This window comes from Rhododendron vialii, chromosome 3a (assembly GCF_030253575.1).
Source record: "Rhododendron vialii isolate Sample 1 chromosome 3a, ASM3025357v1".
Lineage (NCBI taxonomy): Eukaryota > Viridiplantae > Streptophyta > Magnoliopsida > Ericales > Ericaceae > Rhododendron > Rhododendron vialii.
The window spans coordinates 16,827,608-16,855,055 of record NC_080559.1 but is presented as its reverse complement, the minus strand read 5'-3'; the positions used below and the strand labels follow the sequence as shown (position 1 = coordinate 16,855,055).

Sequence of the window (27,448 nt, the reverse complement as noted above, 5' to 3'; positions counted from 1 at the left end):
AACAAATAGTTGGATAATACACCTCGGCAAAGTCCAAAACACCTAAAGGTCTAAAGGATCCACAACAGAAACAACATTAAGCTCAACCCAAACCCAAATAAATCAAATATAGCCCAAGCACCCAAGACCCGGCCCAAGCCTGGACCAGCCCACCCAAAGCATCCGATCCCACAAAACCCTACCTACATTGGCAGCCACCGCCGTACAAATCACCAGAGCCCAAACCTCGCTGTTAAGCTGAGCCGGCCTCTCCTAGATGTAGAGACCGGCGGCGGAAACTGGCCTACAACAGTGAAAACCGAAGCAGACAGGGCCTGAGGGCCAACCATTGCCACCATCTGCAGCTAACCCAAACAAACCCCAGCAAAACAATCTTCATCAGCAACAGCAACAGCAACACTCCAGAGCGACGGAATGCCAGCCCCACGCTTGATTGAGAGCTCAGAAGGCCGCCGACCGAAATTCGGCACACAAAAGACGACCAAAGCAAACAACCATGGGAGCCGCATCCACCCCACCACCGCCGGACTGGACCACCACCGATCAAAATCGCCATCTTCACCGATCGATTTTTGATATCAGAAAACCTGCAAAACAAACATTAGAAAACACATCTAACTACACCACACCCACCACACCACCGCCCATCACCAGATTCACTACCAGATCAGAACCGCCAGCCCCACCTCCACACGACCACAGCCCCAGCCGCCTGCCGCCCAACAGCCACCACTGTAGCCACCAGCAGCTCCCACCACACCACATCGTCCAGATCTATAGCGAACTGCGACCACCACATCGCCGAACCATATCTCCGAACCAGCCACCAAAGAACTAGACGGAGCCTCGGCCCATCGGAGAAGATCTGATCGCCAGCGAGATGAGCCCACCACCAGTAAGAAACTGGAAGTAAGAGAGGGAGGGAGAACCAAGGCAGGAGAAAGGAGAGGACCACCAAGCCACAACCGCCGTTAAGCAACCCTGATGACGTCCAACAACAGCCACTGACGGCTGCCCGGCAATCCGCAGGGACAGCAACAGATCGAAACAGGAGAAGGGATCGAAGGGGAGAGGAGGAAATGGGTGCAAAAAAGGAGAAGCTTGGGGGGGGGGGGAGGACCCGCCGCCCCCGCCCCCCCCCCCCCAGCCGAAAAAAATTCTCGCTGAAAAGTTGAATAAAGAGAAGAGAGAGGAAAGGTTTTTAGAGAGAGAAAGGCCCCTTCTATTAACGCAAGAGGAGGACAAATTAGGAGGGCTATCAGATAAGAAGAAAAAAAAAAAAGAAAAGGGACGCTATGGCCAAAACGAGAAGAGACGGGATTGTGCGAAACCCTTACTCTGATTCTGTGAAGAAGTTAAGAACAATGCCGAATGCCAATGCCGGATTGTGTGAAGCTGTTTTCTTTGTTTTGATCAAGACTCAAGAGCATATTCAATCCCAAGGTTCTCTCTCTACTCTCTAGTCTTTCATGACCTGACTTTTTGTTTGGTGGTAGTGGACTAAAGTGGAGCATAATAAATTCATAAGAAAAAATAAGCATGAAATCTAATTCATTTCATACACACACACTACTTTGTTTTGAACCGGTATTTGTAACAAAAAAAAAAAAAAAAGAGTAGTTCAAAGAAAAAAGCAATTTGAGAGGATGTGGGAGATGATGCCAATTAAAGTCTATCACTAGAAGATCGTTTAAAATTTTCTTATTTCCTCCTCATCATAGATCAAGCTCTTGCATCACTTAAGGACCGGTTTGAGCAATTTGAACTTTATGAAGCAATCGTTGGATTTTTGTTTAACGTGAAGAGCAATTGATGGAGTATTGCACTAAACTATAAAGTTTCTTGGAATACAATCAATATGTTGATATTCATGGGAATGAGTTATTCCAAGAACTTAAACATTTGAAAATAACATTGCCGAGAGAAGTAACAAAATCTATCAACATCCTTGATTTTATAAGGTCTTATTGGAAAGATGGCGGTTTCCAAATGGTTTGGGTTGCTTATTGGAGACTATTCTGATCATAGTTGCTTCGGCTGAGAGGAGTTTTTCTAAGTTGAAATTGATAAAAACTTATCTTCAGACTATCATGTAACAGGAGAGATTAAGTGAATTGACTATGATATCAATTGAAAATAAGTACTTGGATAAGTTAAAGTATGATGATCTAATAATTGAAGAATTTACTTCAAAAAATGCAAGGAGAAGTTATTTTCTTTGAATAGGATTGTATTAATCATAAAGCACTATACCCGGGTGATGTAATTCAAGCTAAATAAACAAATATAATCTTGTTTTTGTTCTTTTTTTTTTTTGCTTGTATGTCTTTCTCTCTTCTTTTTTTTATATTTAACAATAGTGGGCAACCAAGCAGATGGTCAAACTTAGGCAACCCAAATGTCGTGGCCGGCACTGGATATAGTGGTCCTCGACCACCTCCAAATCAAAACTTTTACAATGCTCCCTAGTAGTATTGGAGCATCATGCTTCCAATAAATATGGACCAAAGTAGGTAAATCACAGCCATTGGATCAAAACCACCCACAATAAGTAAAGTAAATTTGTTAAAACCAAGATGGTTTTATAAATTTTTGACCAAAAAAAGATATAGTATTATTTATCACATAAACAAGTTTTATATACCATTCACTGAGGCAACATTTACTATAGAGTATGACAACACTTACTACAACCAGTTATTCAGGTAACAAGTTACCATTGACAAAAACAAAAACAAAAAGAAAAATAGTAGCAAGTTACCTCTTTTTCTCCGGAAAAAAAATTTGAGATTTTAGGAATTTATATTTGCACACCACTTCAAGCTATATGCATCATACTTTCTGTCTTTTTTCTAACAATTGGGGAGTGGGCAACCTAAAAATAGTGTTCGATTATAAATCAACTTTAAAATTTTATTTGGTCTTAAGATATACTCCTAATTAGAACAATTTAGGTAGGTCTGTGTAGAGAAGCAAAGGAGATAGAGGCGCCGCAGGAGGGACATAGGGCCAAAAATACAATTTACTGGTGATAAGAGGCAATTTAGAGAGAGGAAGGCTCTACCAATAGTTGGGATCAAACCAATTACGTAAAATTTACTGGTGATAGGAGCCTTGCCCCGCCACGTGGCCATTCCTAATAAAAGGCAATGGAGAGAGAGAGGAAGGCTCTACCAATGGTTAGGATCAAACCAATTAAGTCCAAACGGAAAGATGGGAGCACAATGCTCCCATATCACTTGGGAGCATCAACGCCGGAGCCCCTCACAAATACAATTATAACTAGGACCTAGAGTCCCACATTGGACTCAATCAAAGGGAATGGAGAAAGGTAGGACCACGACCTTTTTCCCCTATATACCTGATCAGGTGTTATCAGGACCAAAGCTGATAGGATAAGACCAAACAACTGGGTAATTTTTCTCAAAATGGCCCTCCAAACCTTTATCTGTTTGCGGGACAGAAAGAAGGATGAAAGCAATAGCTAGATTGAATGATGTCAAAATATGTATGCGACGGGGGAGTAGGTATTGCAAATAAACAAAAACACAAAGGCAGAATGAAGCCACTAGTTTTATATGCTACAAGAGAGCAATTGAATGATGGATACCAAGTTTTCCTAAAGTTCCTACCATTTAGAGAAATGTCGATTATGTGTGCGGATGCATATATACATGTATAAACAAAGGATTTGCAACCAAAGTAAATCCTAATTCATCCCTCCGGCGAACAATCTGCAAGAGCAGAAGCCTTGCAGATAGGGCAGGCATTCTTCACCAACAACCACTTCCTGATGCAACTCACATGGTATTTATGCCCACACTTCTTCAGAATTCCAACTTCCTCCCCATTTCCATACTCTTCCTGCCAATAACAATTGCAAACAAAAATAAAGTTAAAATAAAAGATAAGGAAGAAACCAATTAATAGAAAATATTGGGACAAATTTGTAACCCATAACTGAGCACATGCAATACTAAGCAACTTTATATGAAAGTGTTCACCACGTTATATACACTCAGGTTATGAACTTCCACTGAATTTGGGAATTCCATGAACAGAAACAATACTATTAGCCTATTAGGTTGAAAATATAAAGATTAAATGCCTACATCATGTTTTTTCTTGTGGTCTATCAAATCTAATGAAGGACTTTTTCTTTGTGGATTCAAGTTACAAGTTATCTCTACCAAAGATCAATGGTATCCAAGCAACATGCAGATGCGAATTCCTACTTTGGGAAGATAGCCCAAAGCACCTCTTACGTAAAATGCATGGGAACATACAAGCCGAGAGGGAAAATTAGGCTTGATATCAGATCGATACTTGCCGAAATTCAACCCCAGGGGAAAAAAATAAAGTTTCCCATCTAATTTTATTCAAGAATTAACTTAATTCATTATTTTCAATACCGGATCTCATAGCTATCTAATCAAACTAAACCCATTCCCTTCTCATATCAAATATGAGAAGGGAAATATGCAATTTTGAAGGCAAATATGCAAAGCTAACATACATACAGGACAACATTGGCTAGAGTCTCAACATCCCACATTCTGAAGAGGACACCTAAAATGCAAGTCTCGAGTTCCCATCTTATGGTAACCAAAAATCAAGGAGGGCAGACCTGTTCTTGGAGTTTAGGATCTCTCAACCACAAATGAAACCTATCTCTGTTTTGGCCAAAGAGGCCAGAAGCAACAAGAACTTACAAGACAGATGCAACACGTTCCTTCTTCATCGTTTTGAGCTGATGAATTCTTTGTTTCCATCAAACACTTCCTAATCATATCTTCAGACACGCCAGTGCTGACATTTCCAATTCTCTCCCCTAGAGCAAGAAGTTCCTTTCAAAGCCATAACAATAGTGAGAGGAGAGCTGGAGAATACTATCCCCCAAAAAAAAGAGTTTACAAAAGAAAGGGGACTTAAAGTGACATTTAACCACCTCATAGCCCATGTTGTCGATGTCTAGCCTCATGTCTCCATATTGATCAAACAAATTCCTGGAACTGGCATACAAGGATGAGTGATCCATCATCATGAGATCCTGCAAGGAACAACTGATTCACGTCACTCGCCAATCACAACTTGGAGAATTAAAATGAACTGTGAAGACCCAGATTACAATAAATTCAGGTTAAGGAATATTTATTTGGGTTTTTGGCAGAACTTTCTTAATCGAATGTTGCAGTTAACAATACCGGATTTGGCCAAATCAGCGTGATAGCACAATGTGAGGACTTGCTTCTGCAAACTACTACTTTTAGAAGCAAAGCAGTGACAACTGACAATGTTGTTGATGCATTTGGTGGATATAACAACTTGTTTAGAAAACAACGCAAGCAACAAGCTAAATTTCATGATAACTTGTTTGGTTTCTTGTTTCTACAAACTGTACAAGACAATAGGTAAAGAATGAAAAAATCTTCAACTCTTTATTCCTTGTGCTAAACGGAGAATTCTGAATTTCTTAACACAAGTTATGATCCCTTAGCCTCTAAAACTTAAACATATCCACTTCCAAGAAAGCACTTTATCAAATGAAAAGAAAACACACACAACTGTTACCCATATCCAATGATAATAACAAAATTCAGGGTAAAAATCACCCAAACCCCCTCATCTTTCACTCGCTAACCAGTATCACTTAACACTCTTCCGTCCACATTTTGGATGGAACTTTGCTACTTCCATCCAAGTTAATTTTCTTATGTCACATTTACCCTCCATTTTGTAGGGAAAGTTCTCTCCTCCTCATCCCTTCACTCCTAAAACTTATAACCCTTGTCCTGATACCTCACAGTCATCTCCATTCCCATTTCTATACCATCATTTGGCTTTATGCGGATATTTGTTTGATCTATTTCTTGAAGTGCTAAATTTTCAAACCATCTTTTTTGGTTAACACACTCGTTTCTGTTAATTATAAGACAAAGTTACACGTATAGTCACTAATATTTTATTTTACCTGGAAAAAATAAATATGTTTAAGGCATTATAAATGTATGTGTTAAGTTGAAGGCATTATAAAACCCTCCTCCTGAACTTTCCCTAAAAAATGGAGGGTAAATTTTACATAAAAAATTAATTTGGATGGAAGTAGCAAAGTTCCATCCAAACTGTGGACGGAAGGGTGTTAAGTGATACCGGCTGATAGATGATGGGGTGTGGTTGATCAGTCTTGAAGATTGAAGGGTGTTAGGTGAGAGCGAGTGAAAGATGAGGGGGTCTGAGTAATTTTTACCCTATAATTCATCCTTGTCATATCCCACTATAACTAAGATGGTAAAAAACAATAATGAGTACAATGTGCCATGGCAGATTGATCTTGATGATCCATTTCTAGCTTAACATTGGTATCTATCAAATGGATATACTTCTATGACCAAACAGCAAGGCCACAATTGCAAAACAATTTGAACACCATTTTGAAACTGCTTTAAACCCAGAACCTACCCATTTGTTGTTGAATTAATCCCCAAATCTGATCATGTGGGGCACAATCTAATACTAAGATTACAAAATATGAAGTACTAGTCATCAGCTTAACCTCTAGGTACAGGGTTCAAGTATGAGGGCAGTTACTTGGTGTATCTAATGGTAAAGGTTAGGTCTGTACCCAATCTACCCTCCCAAACACCCAACTTAATGGTTACATACAGGTGTACTTTAGTTATCTTCCAATCAATTCCAGACCAGAAACCAACGTGAGACGCATAAATATTGGGATCTTATAAGCCTTGAAACACTTGCATCAACTGAGTTACCCATATCATGCTCGCCCTATTTAGCATAACAATTAAAGGAATAAGAAAAATACACACCTCAGACCCAATCCTGTCATGGGTGTCCACAATACTAGAAACCGATTGGAATCTCTCAATATCTATCCTCGACCTTCCGTTCCTGTAACTGTTCTGCCATCCACCAGTTGACGGTCTTGAATACCTGGAAGAGTGAGTTTCTGAGATAGACTGCAGACCATTTTCCGTAGAAGTTGCTTCATATCCAAACCGAGGGTAGCTCAGAGCAGCCCTATATGAAGGTATTGCTCTTTGAGAATGACTACCACGGCCTTCCCTTGCACCCCAGACAGGCGGAGCATGAAGATACTGCAAAGGCGGAACAAGATTTCTGCTAGAAGCAGAATCATGGTGGCAGACACCAGTCTCTGTCCCACTTCCTCGTGTAAGAAACTGATCCCTCTCATGGCTTAAGCCATTATTAATACCTGTAACTTTGCAAAAGATCTCTTAGAAATCCTTTACAAATTCAGGGGAAAGGTGATATAGAATCTTCGACTTTATAGCAATCTTGGGGGACTGTTTGGTACCTATCTATTTATAAGATAATCTAGTCATAAGGATCTGGTTCTTTTAAGGGTACAATTAACTGTAACTAACAAAACTTCATCTTAAAAATAGGACATGCACACAGTTTTAAAATTAATGAACTACCCAAAAAAGTTTTTCCTAGATAACTAATAGTTCTGATATCAACAGTTAATTAACCTAAACAAATCTATTTTAAATATCAGTTATAAGTGAAAAAAATCAGGAAATCATGTGTCCATGCAAAGGAACTGTAAGTAACATTTCTTTCTGAGACTAAAGAAGGGACTGTTTTACGAGCTAAGTTGGTTATTCCGAAAAGCATTAACCAGTAGGGATTAGGGATTATTACCTAAAAAGTATAGAAACTAGAAGGCCATCTCTAGCTCATACTAACCTGAATTTCGACTCGTTCCATGAGCAGGACAAGGTAGGGCATTAAAGTTCCATTCCTGAGTGGTTTCATCAGAATTTATGTTGGCTAGGTCAACGGCTCCACGGTAGCTGGACAAGTTGGTTGTCGAATGGTAATGACGAGAAGAATAACTTGGTAAATGAGTTCCGATTGGAGTGGATTCGAAATCAAGTCTAGATCGGCTTCTGACGTTTCTCACTAAATCTTCACCAGGGATTGGGAGGCTACCACCCCCATAATTAGATAAGCCTATATGGCAGGAAGGAATGTTTTGATAATCAGAAGGTGGTTTTTCCAGCGGTATCTCAGAAGAACTAGATGAACTTCCTGCACTATAGAATCTGCTTGAGCTGCCTCTTTCACAGGCCACAGAAACACAAGGACTTTTTCTTTTAACTGGGGCCCTTCTACTACCTGTTTCAGAATCTAGCAGACCAGTCTCGTCTTCATGGATATTGTGCCTATCGTTGTAATTAGTATGTGTGTGGCCAGCATTATACTGTGGGCCCATATACATGTTTCCAGCAGCTGGAGACTGTGGGAAGGGATGGTAAGAAGACACTGGAAAAGATGGTTGGAGATGTGGTGCTTCCATGCTGAAACTGGAAGAAGGATACATGTTCACCCTGCTTTCTGAATTCCACTGAGAAGCAGAGTATACTCCACTCCTTGATACGTTTTCCATTGGGTAAGCCACAGAACCATTTTCCGAAGCAACAGCCCTTCCTGACATGTAAAATTTGTAAGCAACATTTTTTTCCAAAAGGCTAAACAAAAAAGACAGATACCCAAGGGTGGTCCAATCTAGTGTTACGGCATTTTTCATAATTACAGATCAAGTTAAAATGGAGTCTTTTTGTTTTCTTTTCCTTTTCTGAGTGTCATGTCAAAAACTTCTGAGCCAAGAAGCTGGTATGCATGCAACATTGCCTTCTCTTCAACTGCCTGCACCTAGAAAGGACATCAAACTTTGAATCCAAACACAACTTATTCCAGTACCCATATAATCGTAGGACTGTTCCGCAGTTGAATGATTTCTGTCATGACTTTGGTCCGTCAACATCCTAGATGAGCTGGGAAAGTTTCTATGCTCCATAGATCCCCCAAAAGTAGGGGATGGATCAAGCTCTGAAATAAGGATAGGAACCACCTGCAAAAGCTTCTTAAAGTTCAGCATGACAATTGGTGGAAATTTTCAGACAGAGAAAAAACATTTAAAACCAAACGTTTCTACCAGTTGGTCCTCAGAAGAGGTATGCCAACATAAGCGGAAATGTAGTGCTCCGAGCGAATTGAAGCACATACCCCAAATAATACTGGATTTCACATGAAGAATTTATCCCAGTGATTTCAAAATTTGCAGTGAAGGCTGTGAGAGGTGAGGTGTATTTGGTACAATTTTTACTCATTTTTTTTGGGCAACCTATATGGTTGTAATATGTCAAGGGCGCACCACCATTGAAACAAAATAAAACATGACGAAGGAAACACAGGAGACAAACCCACAACCCACAGAACCCAACTCCAGATTCCTCTCACGCTTCAATATACACCGCATTTACAAAAGAACCTTTCTCATTCTCTTCTCAGCGTTTGTAAAATAAGGAGTTTTAAAGGGGCTGCTAGTTGTAACATGGTAGCATCCCTTATGAGTCAGAATTTTTTTGTGCCAGACTCCATCCAAATCCGCCACTCGATGGTGGGTCTTAAATTTTTTATATTGAGACTATGCCTTCAATTCCATTCTTCGCCTTCTTAGTTGTATTCTTTCTTGCTCAACTCAACATGCATTTTAGAGTGCCGTGCCGGAGCACAACACAGTCCCGCATTCGAGCAAGAGCCTTTGTCTTTCTTCGCTATGTAAATAGAGGACCGGAATAAGTGCTAGACCCTCAACAAAAGAATGGATTAAGGTGATAGAGTGTTATGAGGAGATGCTAGGCTTCGGAACTGAAAAAACGGCTCTTCTTTTTTCGTCAGCAGGCTCATCAAGTTCTTGTCTGCTATGCCACTGTTAGAACACCACAATATTAGTACTTCCAGGGTTAATGCTCTCAATGGTGAATTGATCATTCCATATCCTTTCACTTTTGAGAGGATGGAATGGAATAAAAGTAATGAAAACTGCCATGGCTACTAATAACAGCCTTTTATTTGCTCAATAATAAAGCCTTTTACCTTTGTCACATCAGCTCTCGTCACCTCACTCAATCCAACGGCGGAAACTAGAGCCGAGGTGCTGCAAGCGACAATGTGTCATTCAGCGTCACGAGCCAATCGGGGTTGGAAGTGGATATGCATCTCAACTTCCGACATCAATTCCATTCATGTCCACCATCTTACCAACAGCAAAAAACAGATACGGAGTTCAAATTCTCCACTTTGTACTACCTCCTTAACTACTCCATAAAACCAAAGAAAGCACTAGCATGCTTCTTAGGCTTAAACTCCCCCAAGATTGGAATGGTCCATGCACCTTAGCAGACAAACCGACATAATACACTTATTAAAACTCCTAATTCTATCAACCCACAACACCACTTCTTCTCCTGTGCTTACCATCTCCGCAACAAGCCACAACTCCTCCAGTCTCCATTGATTACCAATTTGTTTCAATTGGGATTCTTTAACATGGTATTAGAGCGGGCATACGATATGATGTTCAAACCTCACCACCAACCTTATAACTCATACTTGAAACTTTTGCTTGCTTAAGGAGGAGAGTCTCATCACAAGATGGACTCGTTGTACCTTAGTTACAGGATGCTTCTGCCGGGAAGGTGAATTCACCCCAAACCCTCGCAACATCGCTCCCGTGAGTCAAAACCTCCTAGGAACCTCATTTCCATCGAGAAAGGTGTTCCTGACTAGGATAGATCCTCTCAAACATATGAACCCCAAAAGAAACAAGAGCTAACATGCAAGAGAAAGATGAAGTACTGATAAGATATGAGAAAAGCATGCGCTTAACATCGGCAAGATACTAGAAAAACATTTACTCAAGTACTTCCTAAAAAAATAAGATTTACTCATATATTGGGAAAAAGCATTCGCAATTGACTCCAATTCTTATTTATAGAGATTACACAAATGAGGAGCTTCTATGGTTGGTAATTGATTAATTGGGTGAGTCTTGCCGAGCTTGGGCTCTACGTAAGACTAAGATCATGGCTCTACGTAAGACTAAGATCATTAACTCATATTCACGTAAATTATTTCGAAATGCTCCCCTCGGCGCTCCCAAATGAGGAGCTTCTATGATCCTCTATTGGGCCCCCACTCCACTCCTGCCCCCCCTTCGGGCAACGAAGATAAAATACCAATAAAAGAGTATTCTAATAGCTTAAGCTTTCAGACAAGTTTCTAGTATAAAATTTAACGTGGATTAGAGGTAGTCTTATGGAGGCTTTTGGGCAAGACTCTAGATTGATTGCTCCCTTTGGAGGCTTTTGGTGAAGACAATTTACATAGATTCATTCTTCCTTTGTACCATAAGTGCATCTTGTCTTGCAGTGATCCCGATATCTTGGATACTTTGTCTACTTCTCCACATGCAAATCAGGTTACCCTTGGGAGAGTGTTAGCACTTATCTTACATTGGTTAATTATCCACTCCATCTGCTCACCAAGGGGTTTTGAGTTGCATGCTTTAACAAATTGATTCGTAACGGTGCTCAAATGCAATCAGAAACAGACAAAGTGAGTTTAAAATGGCCTAAAAGCAACATATTGAAGTGGCACTAAAGTCAAAGTGTGGGTCAAGAGGGGGTGGGGTTGAGGGAGGACTTTGCATCACTACTATGAGGTAACATGGACCAAGCAAGCAGGCTTTCGTTATGCATAGAAAAACCTTCAAAGTAGATGATAATGGTTGGATGGTGATGGCCGGAAGGCAAGTCTTAAGTAGTTCAACCAAGCACACAGCCCAACCAAGTGTTGGTAGTAACAACAATATATAATTTTTTTTTTTTTTTTGTTTCAGTTGATACCAGAGAACAAATAATATAAGCACCTAGTGTCTCGCAAAGAGACCAGAAAAGATATGGAACCCTCTCCCAAAGCGAAGGTAATTATAAATGAAGAGATATAAGGAGAAAAGAAAACCTTGACAGCGAAGGTAATTATAAATGATGCTACCCAATTCATTACAACATCCTACTGCCAACTCCACAAGAATGAAATAAAAACCACCTGGAGAATGAAACATCACCTTTTCTCCCCAAGCGGAGTATCCCTTTCCCATTATATAGTGCATTCAGAACCCTATGAACAATTATAACAGAGATAATGTTGCAATTAGCCTTCCCTTTTTTATCCAAAAACTTGGTACGTCCACTCAAGAAGAGGTTCTTGGTTAGAGAAAACCTAAACTAGAGAGAGAACAAATATAGACAACATAAAATGTTGTAATTGACCCAAACTGAATGGACAAGGGAGAGAAAGGAAGGAGCCTGCATTAGTTGTTTTCAGAAGATAAGTAAAACATTTCAATAGGCAGACTGAGGGAACTCTATCCAGCAGGAAACTCCAGCCCTTCACTCCCAGCCAAAAAAGGAGTATATAACCAGTGAAAATGATGGAGAATTTACACATCCTAATAAACTGGCCAAAGAATAAAGCAACCTTTTTCAACCTTCTTAAAGTTGCTCCACAAAATCTTAAGGGACAGCAACTTTAGGTTATCAATACCAAGGATATCCGCTTGGGCCTCGGAAGCAAAAGTTAGTACAGTCAGAAGCCAAGCCTCGTGGTATGTAAGCAGGTCATCAACTCCTCTCTGCTTACCACAGTGGAATACAAACACGTATCATGAGACGGAAGGCACTTTGTTGCCATCATACGGAGTAGTAATTAGAACTCCCATACCTCACAAAAAAGCAACATCCATACCCACAGAGAGAAGCCTACGACTCTTTCACTTTTTCCTAGTCCTGGACTGTCAATTCTAATGTTCAACAATCAGACCTGTACATATCAACTTCATAAATAACCCGTACGCACATCCAAGTAGGTCGCTCCGTGCTACTTGGTCCTTAAAAGTATTTAACTCAAGCAATTCATCATATTGAAAACAGCTCATAATAATTGGCATTAAACAAATCGTTAGTCAAGAACGGAGATATAAAACAAATGGAATGGGAGCCAGAATGAATATATCCTCACAGAAGTTGCAACAATGTATTGGAAATGAAGAGATACTTAAGTTATTATTTTCATGCAAGAATAGATTATTAGGTCTCCTGTATTGGTGTCTTTCGTTGCCAGATTATTTCTTCCCCTTATAAGGCTATTAATTGGATTGTTGGTATGGGGTTTGATTTAGTTGTTGGGGACCCCACATGATTGTTGTAGTGTCCCATTGTTTTAACTATTTGAATGTAATCCTTCTACCGCTTGACATCATTCCATACATCAATACATTATGACAGATAGAGAATACTCGCTGAAGAAAATTTTGGCCAAGGTAATATTGCCATTTGAAATGTCTTTCGTCTTATCAAAGAAGCACATGCTTCAAACCAAAAGTGAACAAGCAATGACCATCATAGGTGAAACCAGACTTATTTCCATACACCTAGACATGCAATTGCATTGTATCCTAAGATGCATATTGCCTCACAAAAATGCCTAAATTGAGAATGGATAAAAAAGAATGTGCAAAGATTGAATCACTTGACAATTCCGAATCCTCTTTGTCTATGAACAAGGAAGCTGTAAGTAATGCAAATCAACCAAGTCAGCAATATTCATTTGGTCGTATTGTAGACAATTTGACTGTAATCTTGCAAACTTTATCATTCAATGATCTAAAGAGGTATCAGTTGAAGATGACAATTCGCAACCAACAGATTTTGCAAATTAATAACACACTGAGAATCAGATTCTATGAATGCGTAGATAGGGTAAAGTTAGGCAGTGTAAAGTACTCCGCGCCAGCCCACTGGAAAGTAGAACTGCTCAATGACTCAACGATAATAGTATAAATATGTACACACACACACATTGATGTACGTGTGTGCACATGCGCATACATATATAAGTAGCTCTCTAAGGGGTTAGTATGTTGTCATCAATGTCATGGTTAAATTGTAGCACTGACACTACGCGGCAATACTACAACCCTCTCACGTTACAACAATAACAGCAACAGACCCCTTCTAGACCCCAACCATTGGGGTATGGGCGGGGAAGGATTGGAGACAGAACTTGAACTCCCAACCTAGAGGTTATTAGTTCAGTTTTTTACCACTGAAATATGCTATATGCCTTCATTCACATTATGCCATTATACCACCTAATTGCGAGCTCAAAAATCAGTTCCTGAAAATGTCAAGTTCATCGCCACATCATTCAAATTTTCCTACAGATCATTTACAATAATGTTCAAACCGAAAATGTTACATCATTCTAATGTGTCTTTACAGCTTATAGTCTTATACACCACCGTCATATAAAGAAAATCTGCCTATTATTTCGCTGGCACCCCCGTGAGTCTCGAGAACATCTATAGAGTGTCCCGAGCGTGTTTTAGAATGTCCCTAGAGTGTCCAAGTTACCAAAAAAAGCAGTTGGAATCTTCTAATTTGACTGTTTGACAACGTTCTAAAAGTCGCTCGGTGCTAGTTGGGCGGTCGGCCACCTTTGAGCGATTAATCGGATTAATTGGCGATTAATCGGTGCATATTAATTAGTAATCAGCGATTAATCGTTAATCGGACCTAATTGGATAGGCCCGCCCAGCTATTAATCAGTGATTAATCACCGATTAATTCCTTGTTTTAGAACACTATTGTTTGACACATGTCCGGAGAGTGTGTGTACATGTGTCTACCATCGGTATGTGATGGCCGGCGAGGTGTACGTGCTTCCTTGATTGTGATAGCTTAACTGAGGCTGAAGCTTTTGGTGGTTCTGGATAGTTGATAGTCGAAGTGGGCTGGGGGATGCTATTAAAGGATATGACTGAAGATGTGTTGAAAAGTTAGTATTCTAACCAAACCAAACCAAGCCTTGCCTTATGTCTCAATCAATTGGAGTCGGTTAAATGAATCTTTTTTCTCCATTGAGCTCTGTCAAGGGCCACTTGTTCAATCAAACTCATTAGACTCATATCTTTGCCCACAACAGCATCTAATCTCAATTTAGGTCTTCCCCTCCCCGTAGCGTTGCTACCCAAAGCTATCTTATATGTTCTCTCAACTACATCTCCAGGTTTACGGTAGACATGCCCAAACCACCTTAGCCTTATTTCCCTCAACTTCTCCTCTATAGGTGTTACACCTACCATCTCACGAACAAATCGTGTCTCATCTAGTCTTACTACACGGATACCTCAACATTCTCATTTTCACTACACTCATCTTGCACACCTGTTGTTTCTTAATAGGCCAACATTCTGTCTCATAAAGCATCGCTGGTCTTGTGGCAGTTTTATAGAATTTTATGTGCTAGCTATCAGCTACCTAACGCACAACCCTCCCCCTTTGTGCGGGCTTGAGACCGGCTGGGAAAGAGATAATTCAAAAGAAGAGAGGGATTTCAAATGAATGACAATGTTGGGTACTACTTGGGTAGGTAGGTTTCAGGTAAAGGCGCCCTCATTTTAAATAAAATGCTGACGTCCCCTTTTCTCATCTTTCCCGATCAAATTTCGATGATCCGAGCCACTCAATGCGTTCAGAACGTGATTTTAAGGGTACCCGCGAGAAATCAGCAAAAAAAAATGACCGGACAGGGCTTGATTTGAGCAGTTTTTTTTTTTTAAACCATTCGATAAAATACAAACAAAATATGCTCGGATCAAGCCCTTTTCGGTCTTATTTTTTTTGCTGATTTCTCACGGGTACCCTTAAAATCATGTTTTCAACATATTGAGTGGCTCGGATCATCACAAATTGGTCAGAAAATGGACGTTCTTAACTTAATACGGTAAGGGCGCCCTTACTTGAAGTTTTGTGTGTGTGTGTGTGTGTGTGGCATCTTGTAGTCACAAAGACTTGGGATCAAATCCATCTTCATCTAAGGGTGGGGAGAGCAGTCAGTCAATGCATTACAATACCATCCCATCCCTAACCAACATTGTTTTGTCAGTCAGACAGTACATAAACACAATCCAGTAAGTTGTAACAAAAAGATGATTGACACTGTTTTAGATTTGTAGTTTACTAAATGCCCCCTAGGCTCCATGTAGACCAAATGTTGGTAGAAGTTGCATAAAACTCACAATTGCACTACTATGGAGCTACGCCCATTGAAAACTTTGGTGACTGGCATTGAGATGGAAGCAAAAAGTAGTTCTATTCCAAACACGACATACAACATGCCACGTCTACAGTCAGTCTTGATTATTATTTTGTTACTTCATTCCTTGAGATAAATCGAATCCTTTCATGAAGTGTATGAATCATATGGCAATGATGCATGATTCGACAACTAAGGTAATGACTTATAGGAAAGAAGCACAAAGAATGTACACTGAAGTAAAAAGAGAGTCAAATAATCCAGAGACATATTTTTGCATTGCATACCAACACCAATTGTTTTTTTAATCCCCATAATGTGGCCACCGAAATAACTTTTAAAAATTTCAAAACCCCCCAAAATGCATTTTCCGTCCCCGTCTGGGTAGAGCATATCTGAGGCGTTCACGTGTCCGCATAAGATAAGTAATAAACCCAAAACATTCATGTGTGGAAGCTTCACAGATTATACCTACCCTGAAATGGGAAGAAAAATCAACGTAACAGGGACTCAAGTAGGGAGTATCGGGTGTTGGTGAGTGCGTAGGCATCAATATTAACCCTGAAGCTTTAGGACATGGGGATGGAGTTTCAAAATTTCGATAGGGATGTGTTGGATACATCCTCAAACAGAATTAAAGAAGTTCAGAGCATTCCCTCGAGCAAAAGTTTCCATGCATGCATACAAAGGGAGATTAGCAGCTAAATACTTCGATTCATATTGCTTAAAAGTTAAGACTCTAGTTAACTTGAGCTGCCAAATATAGTACAATAAACCGATGTTTCCCGCTTCAAAAATCAGATTGGCCCAGCACTTACTGGGACCCAGAAGCAAAATTAGAAAAAAATAAATGCCGCTAAAAGGATCCCCAATTTTAGCAATAATCATCTTTTTGGAAAGCCACAGCATCTTAGTTCAGAATTAAGTTACGAGCATACAAAATTCATGTCTCATTTCCAAACTAACATGATAGGACACTAAATAGGTGTCTGAGCCATGTCTGTATGCTGTCTAACAAACTAAAATGACACGCCAAGCGTTGTGTCCCATTACCTATCCCGACATGCCCCGGAAATACTTATTGCCAGTGATTACGGAATTGTCTGGGTTATCAGATGTAAACACAAAATTTTGAGATATCTTCAAAGTTCAAAACCTTCCTGTTCTCCATATCAAAGTTTCTTGAAACTTCATCCACAAATTGTAATTTAAAATTAAAATAAGAGAACTGAGACTAAAAATGACCAGTGGAAATGACACAAAAATATGAGAACTACATGGTGTTTAACACCTTAAGTTCTTGCCCCCCCAAAAAAACCTTCGAATATTTAATCAGAATTCCAGAAGCATTATCTATCGAAACAAAAGCTGGCAAAAGGTGACAGTGTCTTTGTCACACTGGTAGAAAGGAAAGCATAAAGGGGTGAGGACACCTTATGGTTGGTTAAGAAAAACCAAGAAGCTGATACTCCTGGAAATTTTCTTCTATTGCAAGCATATCTACATCACTAGGAGATGCAAAAGTTAACACAGCCAAATCCGCTAACCAAATACTTCAATTTCTCTCATTCTGCAACCAGTTACTAAAATCAACGGCCCACGTCCAGTCATAAGTAACCTGATTTCAACATAAAATGGTAAGAACTAGCAGTCTGTACAGAACTGACATAGATCATAACTAAGGCTGTCCGTTCACATTTATTATCACCATATATACAAGATCTGCTTAGCGAATATACAGATCAAAAGCTACAAAATCATCCACAACAATTAAGCTCGCCCTCCTATCCTGATACAATGTCCATGCCTCCAGGGGATCCCCAGTATGATACCGCATTCATTCAAGGAGAGTTTACTCCATTTCAGAAGTGATATTGCAACAACATGACATTGGGGTGCTTGGTGAAACAAATTCAGATGCGGTCCTGAAGTAACTTTACAAAGTGAAAACCTCGACTGGCAAACAGATTCTTCGATGGCATATGGCAGGGCGCCAATTGAGTCCATAAACTAGCCTTTACAAGGACATAGACGACGATGGCAAGGAACGAATTTACTTCATACACTTGAAACATTCTTATATGGCTCTAACATAGACTACAAGAAACCTTCACACGGCAACATTTACAATAGGTGAGTTCCATTATATCCTCACCAGACTTGAAGGAGACCTGATACTTTTTATTGCTCAACTTCCTCGCTTCAGCATTTCAGTAGAAATTTTCTCAGAATTAAAGATCAAACCTTTCTCCTCCAGACTTGAAACATATTATCCTCCAAAATTAGAGCAACAATTGCAGTTTTCAAAATGAAAACTAACCCCTCTCGTGTCAGTAAGTTAAACTATCCTTGTTCAAAACTCCACAACATGAATAACTTTTCCACTGATTTGTGGTCTATAATAGCTCCAGAAGTGTCCCAACACATGATGAAACACCAGAAGGCGTTCATTATCATTGTAGCGGAAACTTCAATTGTTTTTAAGAGCAATGCACTCCACAATGTGGAATAACGATAAGATTTTCAGAAAACTAACAGCCGTTCTATACGGTTATCTCATTTTGAGGATTTAACCAGCGAATTCTTAGTTGAACACTTGAACCCCATTTCAAATTGGCAATTATGGTATCATGAGTTCGAAGGCACCTCCAGACACACAAGGTACCTCCAGTACCACAAAGAAGTATCCAAGAAGTCAACCGCCGTAAAATTTTAATGGTCATCAACACACCTTCGGATAAAGAAATGTTAAACATCCCCACTGGATATCAAAAGGTAAAGGCCCATAAGGAATCGTTCATAGATGAGAATAGTCATAATTAAGCTGCATCTTCTTTTCAATTTAATTGAATCGCAGAAACAAACTATGTCATCACTGATCATCTCAATTTTGCACCTTATGATACTCGAAATACCATATGAAGTGCACCTCCACACATATGACTACTTCTAAGGCCATAGGATCCCGAGAATAAACTGTGAGTCACAACTACATGCAATATGAAAAACCATGTTGGACTAGATCGTCATTTCTCACTGCGATGTTCAATAAGAACAAGGAACTACACGACTTCGGCAAATTGAAACATGATGTCTCTAGAAGAACTATATTCACTCTCCCGGTTCAAAGTCGATATCTAGCACACAATTGCACCAGTTCATATGTTAAGATCTTGGTCGAAAACACAGGATTCAAAAATGGGAATCCTTCTTCTGTGGTTCATAGAAACCCAAAGTGCCTGCAATGAAATACCATATATTATTCGGACAAACTCAAAAGAATGAAAGGCGGAGTAACTACCTACCAAATGTGGCTCCTATAAATGGCTAGTAACTATTTCTCATCAGAAAACAATTTAATGAATATAAACAACCAACCTGATAGCACTAAAAAGCTGAATCCCTAGGGAGTTTGAGATTTGGATTGTGGTTAAAGCTCTTTTAAAAAGACTTGGACCCTTGAATGAGGCTAAATAAGGGTGAGAGGTTCCACCCAGAAGCACTTAGTACTTGCCTTCTTGGAAGAGATAAATATTGGGAACCTTTTTAGAGGAATACAAGGGAAACCTGTAAAGAGGAAAATGTATACTCCAACAAGAGCACAAAGAATACGAGAGAGAGAGAGAGAGAGAGAGAGAGCACCTAATTTGAAGGTCTCCCTAACCTGTTCACTCAGGCAACCCCCCGTCGAATAACTTCAAGGAAATAGATGTTTGATCATATCTCAAAGAAGTAACATGCGGATGAAAGAAAGATAAACCATCAATACTCATGCACCTGCATGATGGAAACCAACCACAACTCTACCTTTTAACGCCAAAATCAATGCCAGCATCCAATTTTTTTACCCTGACACCCTTCAAATATGACACCCCGCAGGCATGATCGGATTAAACCTCAAAAATGACACCCCTGCTGTATCTACACAGAACAAGCTTGAATGACTCCACAACTTTCTGAAATAAAAATACCCTTCCACTTTGCTATTGCAGTAAATAAATCATAGTAAAATTACAAACGCAAAGCTCTTTAACTTTCTACAGTTTTGCAGTATTATTAGAGGTCAAACAGACAAGCATATTCTATGAGGAGCAGATGTAAATGCTATTTTTCAGCAGCAGGCACAAAAGCTAGTACTCTTGACGATTGTGAGAGGAGTACATCACATAACTTATTTCCCATGGATCTCATCAAAAAGCACAATATGCTTTTCAAAACATGTAAACACTAAAAACACGACTAACGAAGATAATAGACGATTAGGTAACTACTTAATTTTAGCCGGAGTTCATCCTTTCAACACATAAAGGATTCCATCCATTTTTTGACCTGCAGCCACTACATTAAAAGCTATCAAATAAAACTATCTCCAGCGGTGAGGACTCACCAAAGTCACCTGAGACATTTACCAAGTTATACTAAAGACTTCATCTGTTGGAAATTGTCCCACATCGGTTAATTATCACCTCAAAAACTAGTATATGAGCCTGGGCGGCCTCTCCTCTCATTGCCAATTAGTTTTGAGGTGGATACTTTAACATCATCATTACTTCAAATTAACTCAATGATATTGAGTTGAGTTTTGAGTACTGACACAGAAACATATAAAGATTTCTCCTCAAGCATCTTCTGTCTCTGCCTATCCAAAGAAAATTATTGAGTTAGTGAAGATGCCTCAAAAAGGCACTCATTCTTTCTCACAATCAAAATAAACGAGCCAAAAGTCTTTCTTATATGTTATGGTTAACAAAAAATTATGGGCAGGGCTGCAGGAATGTCATTACATGTTACAAGAACGTTATCTACCTTTTTTCTTTCATCATCTTGTTTTCTTATTTTCCTCATGCTCCATCCTAATCCTCCTTTAATTAGCCAATAGATTTTTCCCATTCTTTTTTCTTCGGGTTCCTTTTCATTGCCAAATTCTACATTACGCTCAGACACAAAAATATATCATAAAGTACACTAAAAATTTCAACAAAAGTTAACCAGGGAATACGTGCCCAGTGCCCATAAACAGTAACACCATAGAAAATGGAAATTTTCATATTGCTTATAGGTTGTAGAAAGAGAGTAACAGAATAAGAGAAGGGATACAAAGAACAGAAAACAATAATAAGATACTCACCTACGATACCTTAAAAGGGTCTAATCTTCTTCTTTATCACTATTTACTTCCGTTATTGACTATAATTCCAAACCGGTTAGTTGAGCTGTACTTCAACTATACGACATTACGACAACATCAACTAGGAATGCTTGAATGCACCTGAAAATTGATTGATCCAGTGTCCATTATGGTCAGCATGTCATTTGCAACACAAGAAGAAACTATTACCGTAACGACACAGAAATTATAACAACAATAATAATTCATGTCAATTCACAAGTCAAGTCGTCTGCATGGAATTCTGCATAAAACGGATGGACAACACATCCAATTACCATGAGCTTCTGCAGTGTTCTAAAAGGCGGGCGTCTAGGCCGATTAGTCCCCGCCTAGGCGCTAGGTTGTAGTCTGACGCCTAGATTAGACAGCCGACTAGTTGGGCGCCTAGTCCCCGCCTAGCCGGCGCTAAGCACCCCTTTTCCACCCGATTAGCACCAAGCGATTTTTAGAACATTAAGCATCTGAACACCAATTACTCCCATACAAGCACATAAAATCATAAGCATTTCCACCCAATTAGCGCCAAACGATTTTAAAACATTGAGCATTTGAACACCAATTACTCCCATACAAGCACATAAAATCATAAGCATAACTAAATTTATACAGAAAAAATTACATACATTTTTCCATTTAGGGGGGGAGTGGGGGGGAACATTTAGAAAATAGAAGTTCGATCATCATTGTACAAAACAACGCATTCAAATATTAACTAAATAAGTTACAACTCACTCTACAGCTAAGCTTTTAGAAAGTTACTCCCTCTGTCTCATTTTGTTTGCTATCTACGGGAGACCGTGTCCTTTTGATCTCAGAAAACAAATTACTTCCCGAAATACTTTTTGATTAATTTTTTCCATCATTCAAGATCTCAATGAGTACTTTTAACAGTGCAAAAAAAGTCCAAAAATTATTTTGAAAAGCACCTTTTTGAGGTCAAAATAGCACGACTTTTCATAACAAGCGCACAAAAAGGGACGGTTGGAGTAGTTGATAATTTGGTATCAGTGCAAACAATCCTATGCTTGAAAGGCAGCACCTCCTTGTCCATACACAACACATATAAACCACTGAAAGGCACCACCTCCTCATCTATACACAACACATACACCGTTAAACTTTTTTGAAAAGTAATAAATTTTACTGAAAATGTATCAAGGGGATGCCGCCCATGTACAAAAGAAAGCGAGGAATAAAATGAAAATGTCAAATTATAAAAGGACCTATACACCTCTCTATACCCCTCTATACTCCAAAAAATATCTGACACCATTAAACAGGCAACCATTCTTGAGGTTCCCCGCATGCATGAATCTACAATATATTAACAGGATGACCCACTCACGTGGGAGCACACTTGATGAAGAGCTACTTACACAAAACAAGGAAATAATCGGTTTAAAACACAAATAGATACCCACAGGAGAAGTTTTCAATGGGATTGAACTTGAAAACATCGCGACACTCTGTAATCACAATCACCCATTTTTCCCCATTTTGCTCCGAGGCTTTGTCCAGACTAATCCTTAGGTACTCCAGTTCTCCTACATATACCAAGTACTCACCCTTAAAGCAGCCTCAACATGGGGTGGGAATAAAACATTAACTTGTATATCCAACCCATAACCTCCAAGTTCTTGGCCAACTAAGACAACCCAGCTGGATACTCCGTTTTATCTACTTAGCAACATAAAAACATGGATTTCCATGTTTAAAAGATTGTATACTCCCGTGATCAAGGATCACAAACGATCACAACATAGCAACACAAATACACAAAACGAAAAGAACACACCAATTGATCGAGCGATAGACCTCAATTCCACGACAAATAATACGTCGTTTGGCGTGGAAATTTCGAGAGCGCTTGTTTTCTTCCCTTTATTTCTTCCCGATCACTGCTCTAAATTTCTATCAAATAGCAAAATTAGAGCTTGTGCGTAGATCAATCACTCGCTACGACTCAATTTCAATCCACAAGCACCGGCAATAAAAATGGGGAAAAAAAAAAACTCAAAATCAAGCGACGTAAACCGTATCCAAGGTTAACCGTGAATGAAACAACAAAAGAATATGAAATTGGCGAATGATCTGATCGTTCTTTAAGTACCTCTTGGAAATCGATCGGGAGAGGAATGGGAGCACGTAAGGCTTTCTGAGAATTTTTGCAGGAGAAAACGGTGTGGTGTCGTCCCAAAGCGTACCAGAAACCTCTTTTATATACGGAAAAAAAAATGAAAACAAAGAAAAAATAAAGTACTACTCCATCTGTCCATTAGGGGTGTGCAAAATAACCATGAAACCGTGAATCCAGTCCAAACCAATCCAAACCGAATAGTTTGGTTTGGTTTTTTAAAGATGTGGTTAGGTCTCGGTTTAAAAAAAATAGAAACCGTGTTAAATGGTTTGGTTTATGGATTTACGTTAATGGTTCTGGTTTCAAACCAATCCGAACCGTGTGATACACACACATATAGTATATAATTTGTTTAGATATACTTAATAAACTTAATTTTCTTATCTAATACTCTATTCCACCACCCTATTCTTTTCTTTCACTTTCAATATTAATTTCCTAAACTTCCTATTCCTACAATTTCATTACACTAAACATACATGGTTTGGGCTTAGTAAAGTGATTTCCTACTCTTTTATCTCGGTAACTTACTTTCTAATGTATTCTATTCTTATTTAGTTGATTGATGTTAGTGAGCTTTGATGATTTTAATATATTAATTTCAATATAACTTTTAGTTTAAGTTATCTTTGCAATTTTAAGTACTTACAATAGTTTATAGTAATGATATCTCAATTTTAAACGAACCGTGGTTTAAAACCGAAACCAAACCGCCTTTGAATGGTTTGGATTGGTTTGGTTTTATGAATTTTATGGATTGGTTTGGTTCTCTAAATTCATAATCCGTAAGAAGTGGTTTGGTTATTGGATTACTATAAAACCAGACCAATCCGATCCATGCTCACCCCTACTGTCCATCATACGTAGTACTAATAAATGTTTTTTCAAGCCCGTTTTGCCTGACTTTTCACGATTTTTTGGTGAGGTCTTTTAGGTTGTTTTTTAAATTTTTATTATTAAATTTGGCTCAAATTTTTACTAAAATATAAAAATATACACAAAAAGGTTGAAATGAAGGTTCAAGAAAAAGAAATAAACTCCGAAAAGATAATCTATTCCAAAAAGTTAAGCATTCTTAAAGGGGGATATTCTATAGGGAGTATAATTTTTTCGCTCTTTTTCTTTTTTTGCCTTATATAGAAAATTGATTGCATTAATTTTAACAATTCTGTGGCTTTAATTTTGAAAAACTATAGTACAGAGGAGTATAACTTTTGAAAATTTTAATATTTTTGTATAAATCGGTATTCCCTAATTAAACTAATAAACTATATGCATTAGAGATGTTAAGAATCAATTTTTTAGTTTTTTGGAGTGGATGATTAAATTTTTGAGAAGTTGAATACAGGATGAAACATGTAATTCCAAATATGTATTCAATACTATCTCTTACCCGTATATCATTAGTTTTAAATACTTATTTATATCACAGCATGTTTACAATTAAAATCTTGCAAGACAAAATGAGAATACTATTTTTATAAGAAAAAATCATGCTGTAACTAAAATTAAAGTTGAACAAATTTAGTGTTATTACAGTAGACTTTTGCCGCAACAGTACCATCATATCACAAAATCTCTCTTTTTAGTAGGAGTAACTATTATTTCACGAGTGGAGATAGTTTTTGTTTCAAGAAAAATTCAAAAATTAGCCTAATGGACTGACAATAGTAAGTGTGTGAATGAATATTATAGAGTGTAAAAAGTATACACAAATGCGTATTTTTTTTGTCTTTTAGTGTGCTTATTGTCAGTCCAGTGGGCTGACAATAGGAGACCGTTGTTTCAATAACCAAAACAAAATTGAGAGAGAGAGAGAGAGGAAGAGACGTGGAATTGAGGTGGAAGCCAAAGAAACCCATAATGCAAGACAAGTGAGCAACCCCCTCTCTTGTCCTCCGAAAGGTCTATAGGTACATAGACAAAACAAAATTGTGAGAGAGAGAGAGAGAGAGAGAGAGAGAGAGAGAGAGAGACGTGGAATTGAGGTGGAAGCCAAAGAAACCCATAATGCAAGACAAGTGAGCAACCCCCTCTCTTGTCCTCCGAAAGGTCTATAGGTACATACATCATGTACATACGCGTTTTAGACTCATATCGGATCCCAAAAAAATGGTCTGAACCGCTCATTTTATTCAAAATGGTTTATTTGAGGTTTTTACAAAAAAAACTGCAATCCAGTGTCGGTAAAAATATTTACAAAATATCTAACTTTGCTTCATAATCTAGGTCTAATTTATGAAGAAAAGTTAGATGTTTCATACATGCCTTTACCGATTTCGGATTGAGTTTATTTTTTACAAGGACCTTAAACAACCCATTTTGAATAAAATGAGCGGCTCGGATCAATTTTTGTGGACCCAAAATGATTCCAAAACGCGTATGTACGCGATGTATGTACCTCTAGCAAAGCTTTGCTCCTTCTCCTTCTCTATCTATCTTTCTCCACTCATTACTCCAAAAAATTACTCCTTCCGTCCCAATTCATTAATACCTTTGAGAGTTCGTGCCACTTTTCAATTGATTATATCTTGTAATCTATAATTTTTTAGGTGATTTTGAAAAGATCGTACTATAAAAGAGCTATTTAAACAAGATCCATATTGCATATAAATAGTATTACCAATTAAAAATTATGATTAATTTTTTATTCAATTAAAATAAAACGAGAGATAAAATAATGAGTATGAAGGGAGTACCTCAAAATCCAAAACCAACATGGAAGATCTCTAGCAAAGAGGGGCAATGAATATTCTAGCCAGCCGAACAGTCCGATAGGTAGTCCTAAACAAAGGCAGGCGAAAAGGAAATAAAGTAATTGGGGGCATTGGAGTTATCCGTATGCGTACACTCATAGTGTACGCATACGGATAACTCCAATGCCCCCAATTACTTTATTTCCTTTTCGCCTGCCTTTGTTTAGGACTACCTATCGGACTGTTCGGCTGGCTAGAATATTCATTGCCCCTCTTTGCTAGAGATCTTCCATGTTGGTTTTGGATTTTGAGGTACTCCCTTCATACTCATTATTTTATCTCTCGTTTTATTTTAATTGAATAAAAAATTAATCATAATTTTTAATTGGTAATACTATTTATATGCAATATGGATCTTGTTTAAATAGCTCTTTTATAGTACGATCTTTTCAAAATCACCTAAAAAATTATAGATTACAAGATATAATCAATTGAAAAGTGGCACGAACTCTCAAAGGTATTAATGAATTGGGACGGAAGGAGTAATTTTTTGGAGTAATGAGTGGAGAAAGATAGATAGAGAAATGAGAGTGAAAATTTATTTGGGGGTCGTGCACAGAGAAGTTTGGGTCTAGATTTTCAAAAGGGCCAAAACAAACATGGTTGCTGACCACGTCGCTCCGTATCAAAAATATATTTATAAAATTGAGAATTAACTACTACTCCGTAGAATAGTGGTCAAGACTGAGTATCGTTCCGACGGAGACAGTATGGCTAAGTTACGACAAATTCGATTAATTTTTAGATTAATTCGGGCAAGGAAGTTTAGTTGTTTGAATTTGGAGAATTTATTAAACTAAGATAAATAATTAAATGGAAAGTTTGTAAGGATTGGAGAGAAAATCTAGGGTTCAAATCCACCTCGACTGCGTAACTCCAACATGCATAGGCGAGATTAATTATTCGAATCAGAAGGGATTATTATTAAGGCTTGCAAACCCTAGCAATAATCATCTAGAAAGTATATTGGGTTGTTAAAAGGCATAAATTATCTCATAGCACGGACCGTCTCAGAAGTACGGTCTAGCCGCCTAACGGCATGGCCCATTATACGAGTATAATCTATCTTAGAACTCCAACCACAATCAATGAAAACTATTATATAACTTGTATTTGAAAGCATGCATACAAATACTCAATAGATTAAAACCATCAAAATCATTCCATTCAATTGAAACGGAAAGGGTTTTTAGTTATACAATCGATCCGAATAATAAACCTAAAAACCCATATATAAAAATAGAGTTACTTGGTGCGAAGTTTCATCATCCCCCTAGACTAGGAGTTTAGCTGGCCATCGAAGCCGGAGTTCTCGTCCATGAAGTCAATGATATGTGCAGCCTCTGTCCTCTGTTCATCGACAAATCCTCTCTGAAAAAACGTCGTCTCAAGCCA

General features: G+C 38.5%; 1 protein-coding gene across 1 annotated transcript; it reads right to left on the bottom strand.

The window, feature by feature from the left end:
- Positions 1–3,557: 3,557 nt before the first annotated feature.
- LOC131318752 (uncharacterized) lies at positions 3,558–19,857 on the bottom strand. Its single transcript, XM_058348712.1, has 8 exons — positions 19,798–19,857; positions 19,655–19,685; positions 8,749–8,899; positions 7,732–8,475; positions 6,828–7,234; positions 4,949–5,050; positions 4,713–4,847; positions 3,558–3,864 (listed from the first exon to the last, which is right to left on the bottom strand). Exons 3-8 carry the CDS (start codon positions 8,843–8,845, stop codon positions 3,715–3,717), a joined length of 1,635 nt encoding a protein of 544 aa, XP_058204695.1. The 5' UTR covers positions 8,846–8,899; positions 19,655–19,685; positions 19,798–19,857; the 3' UTR covers positions 3,558–3,714.
- Between the last annotated feature and the right edge of the window lie 7,591 nt (positions 19,858–27,448).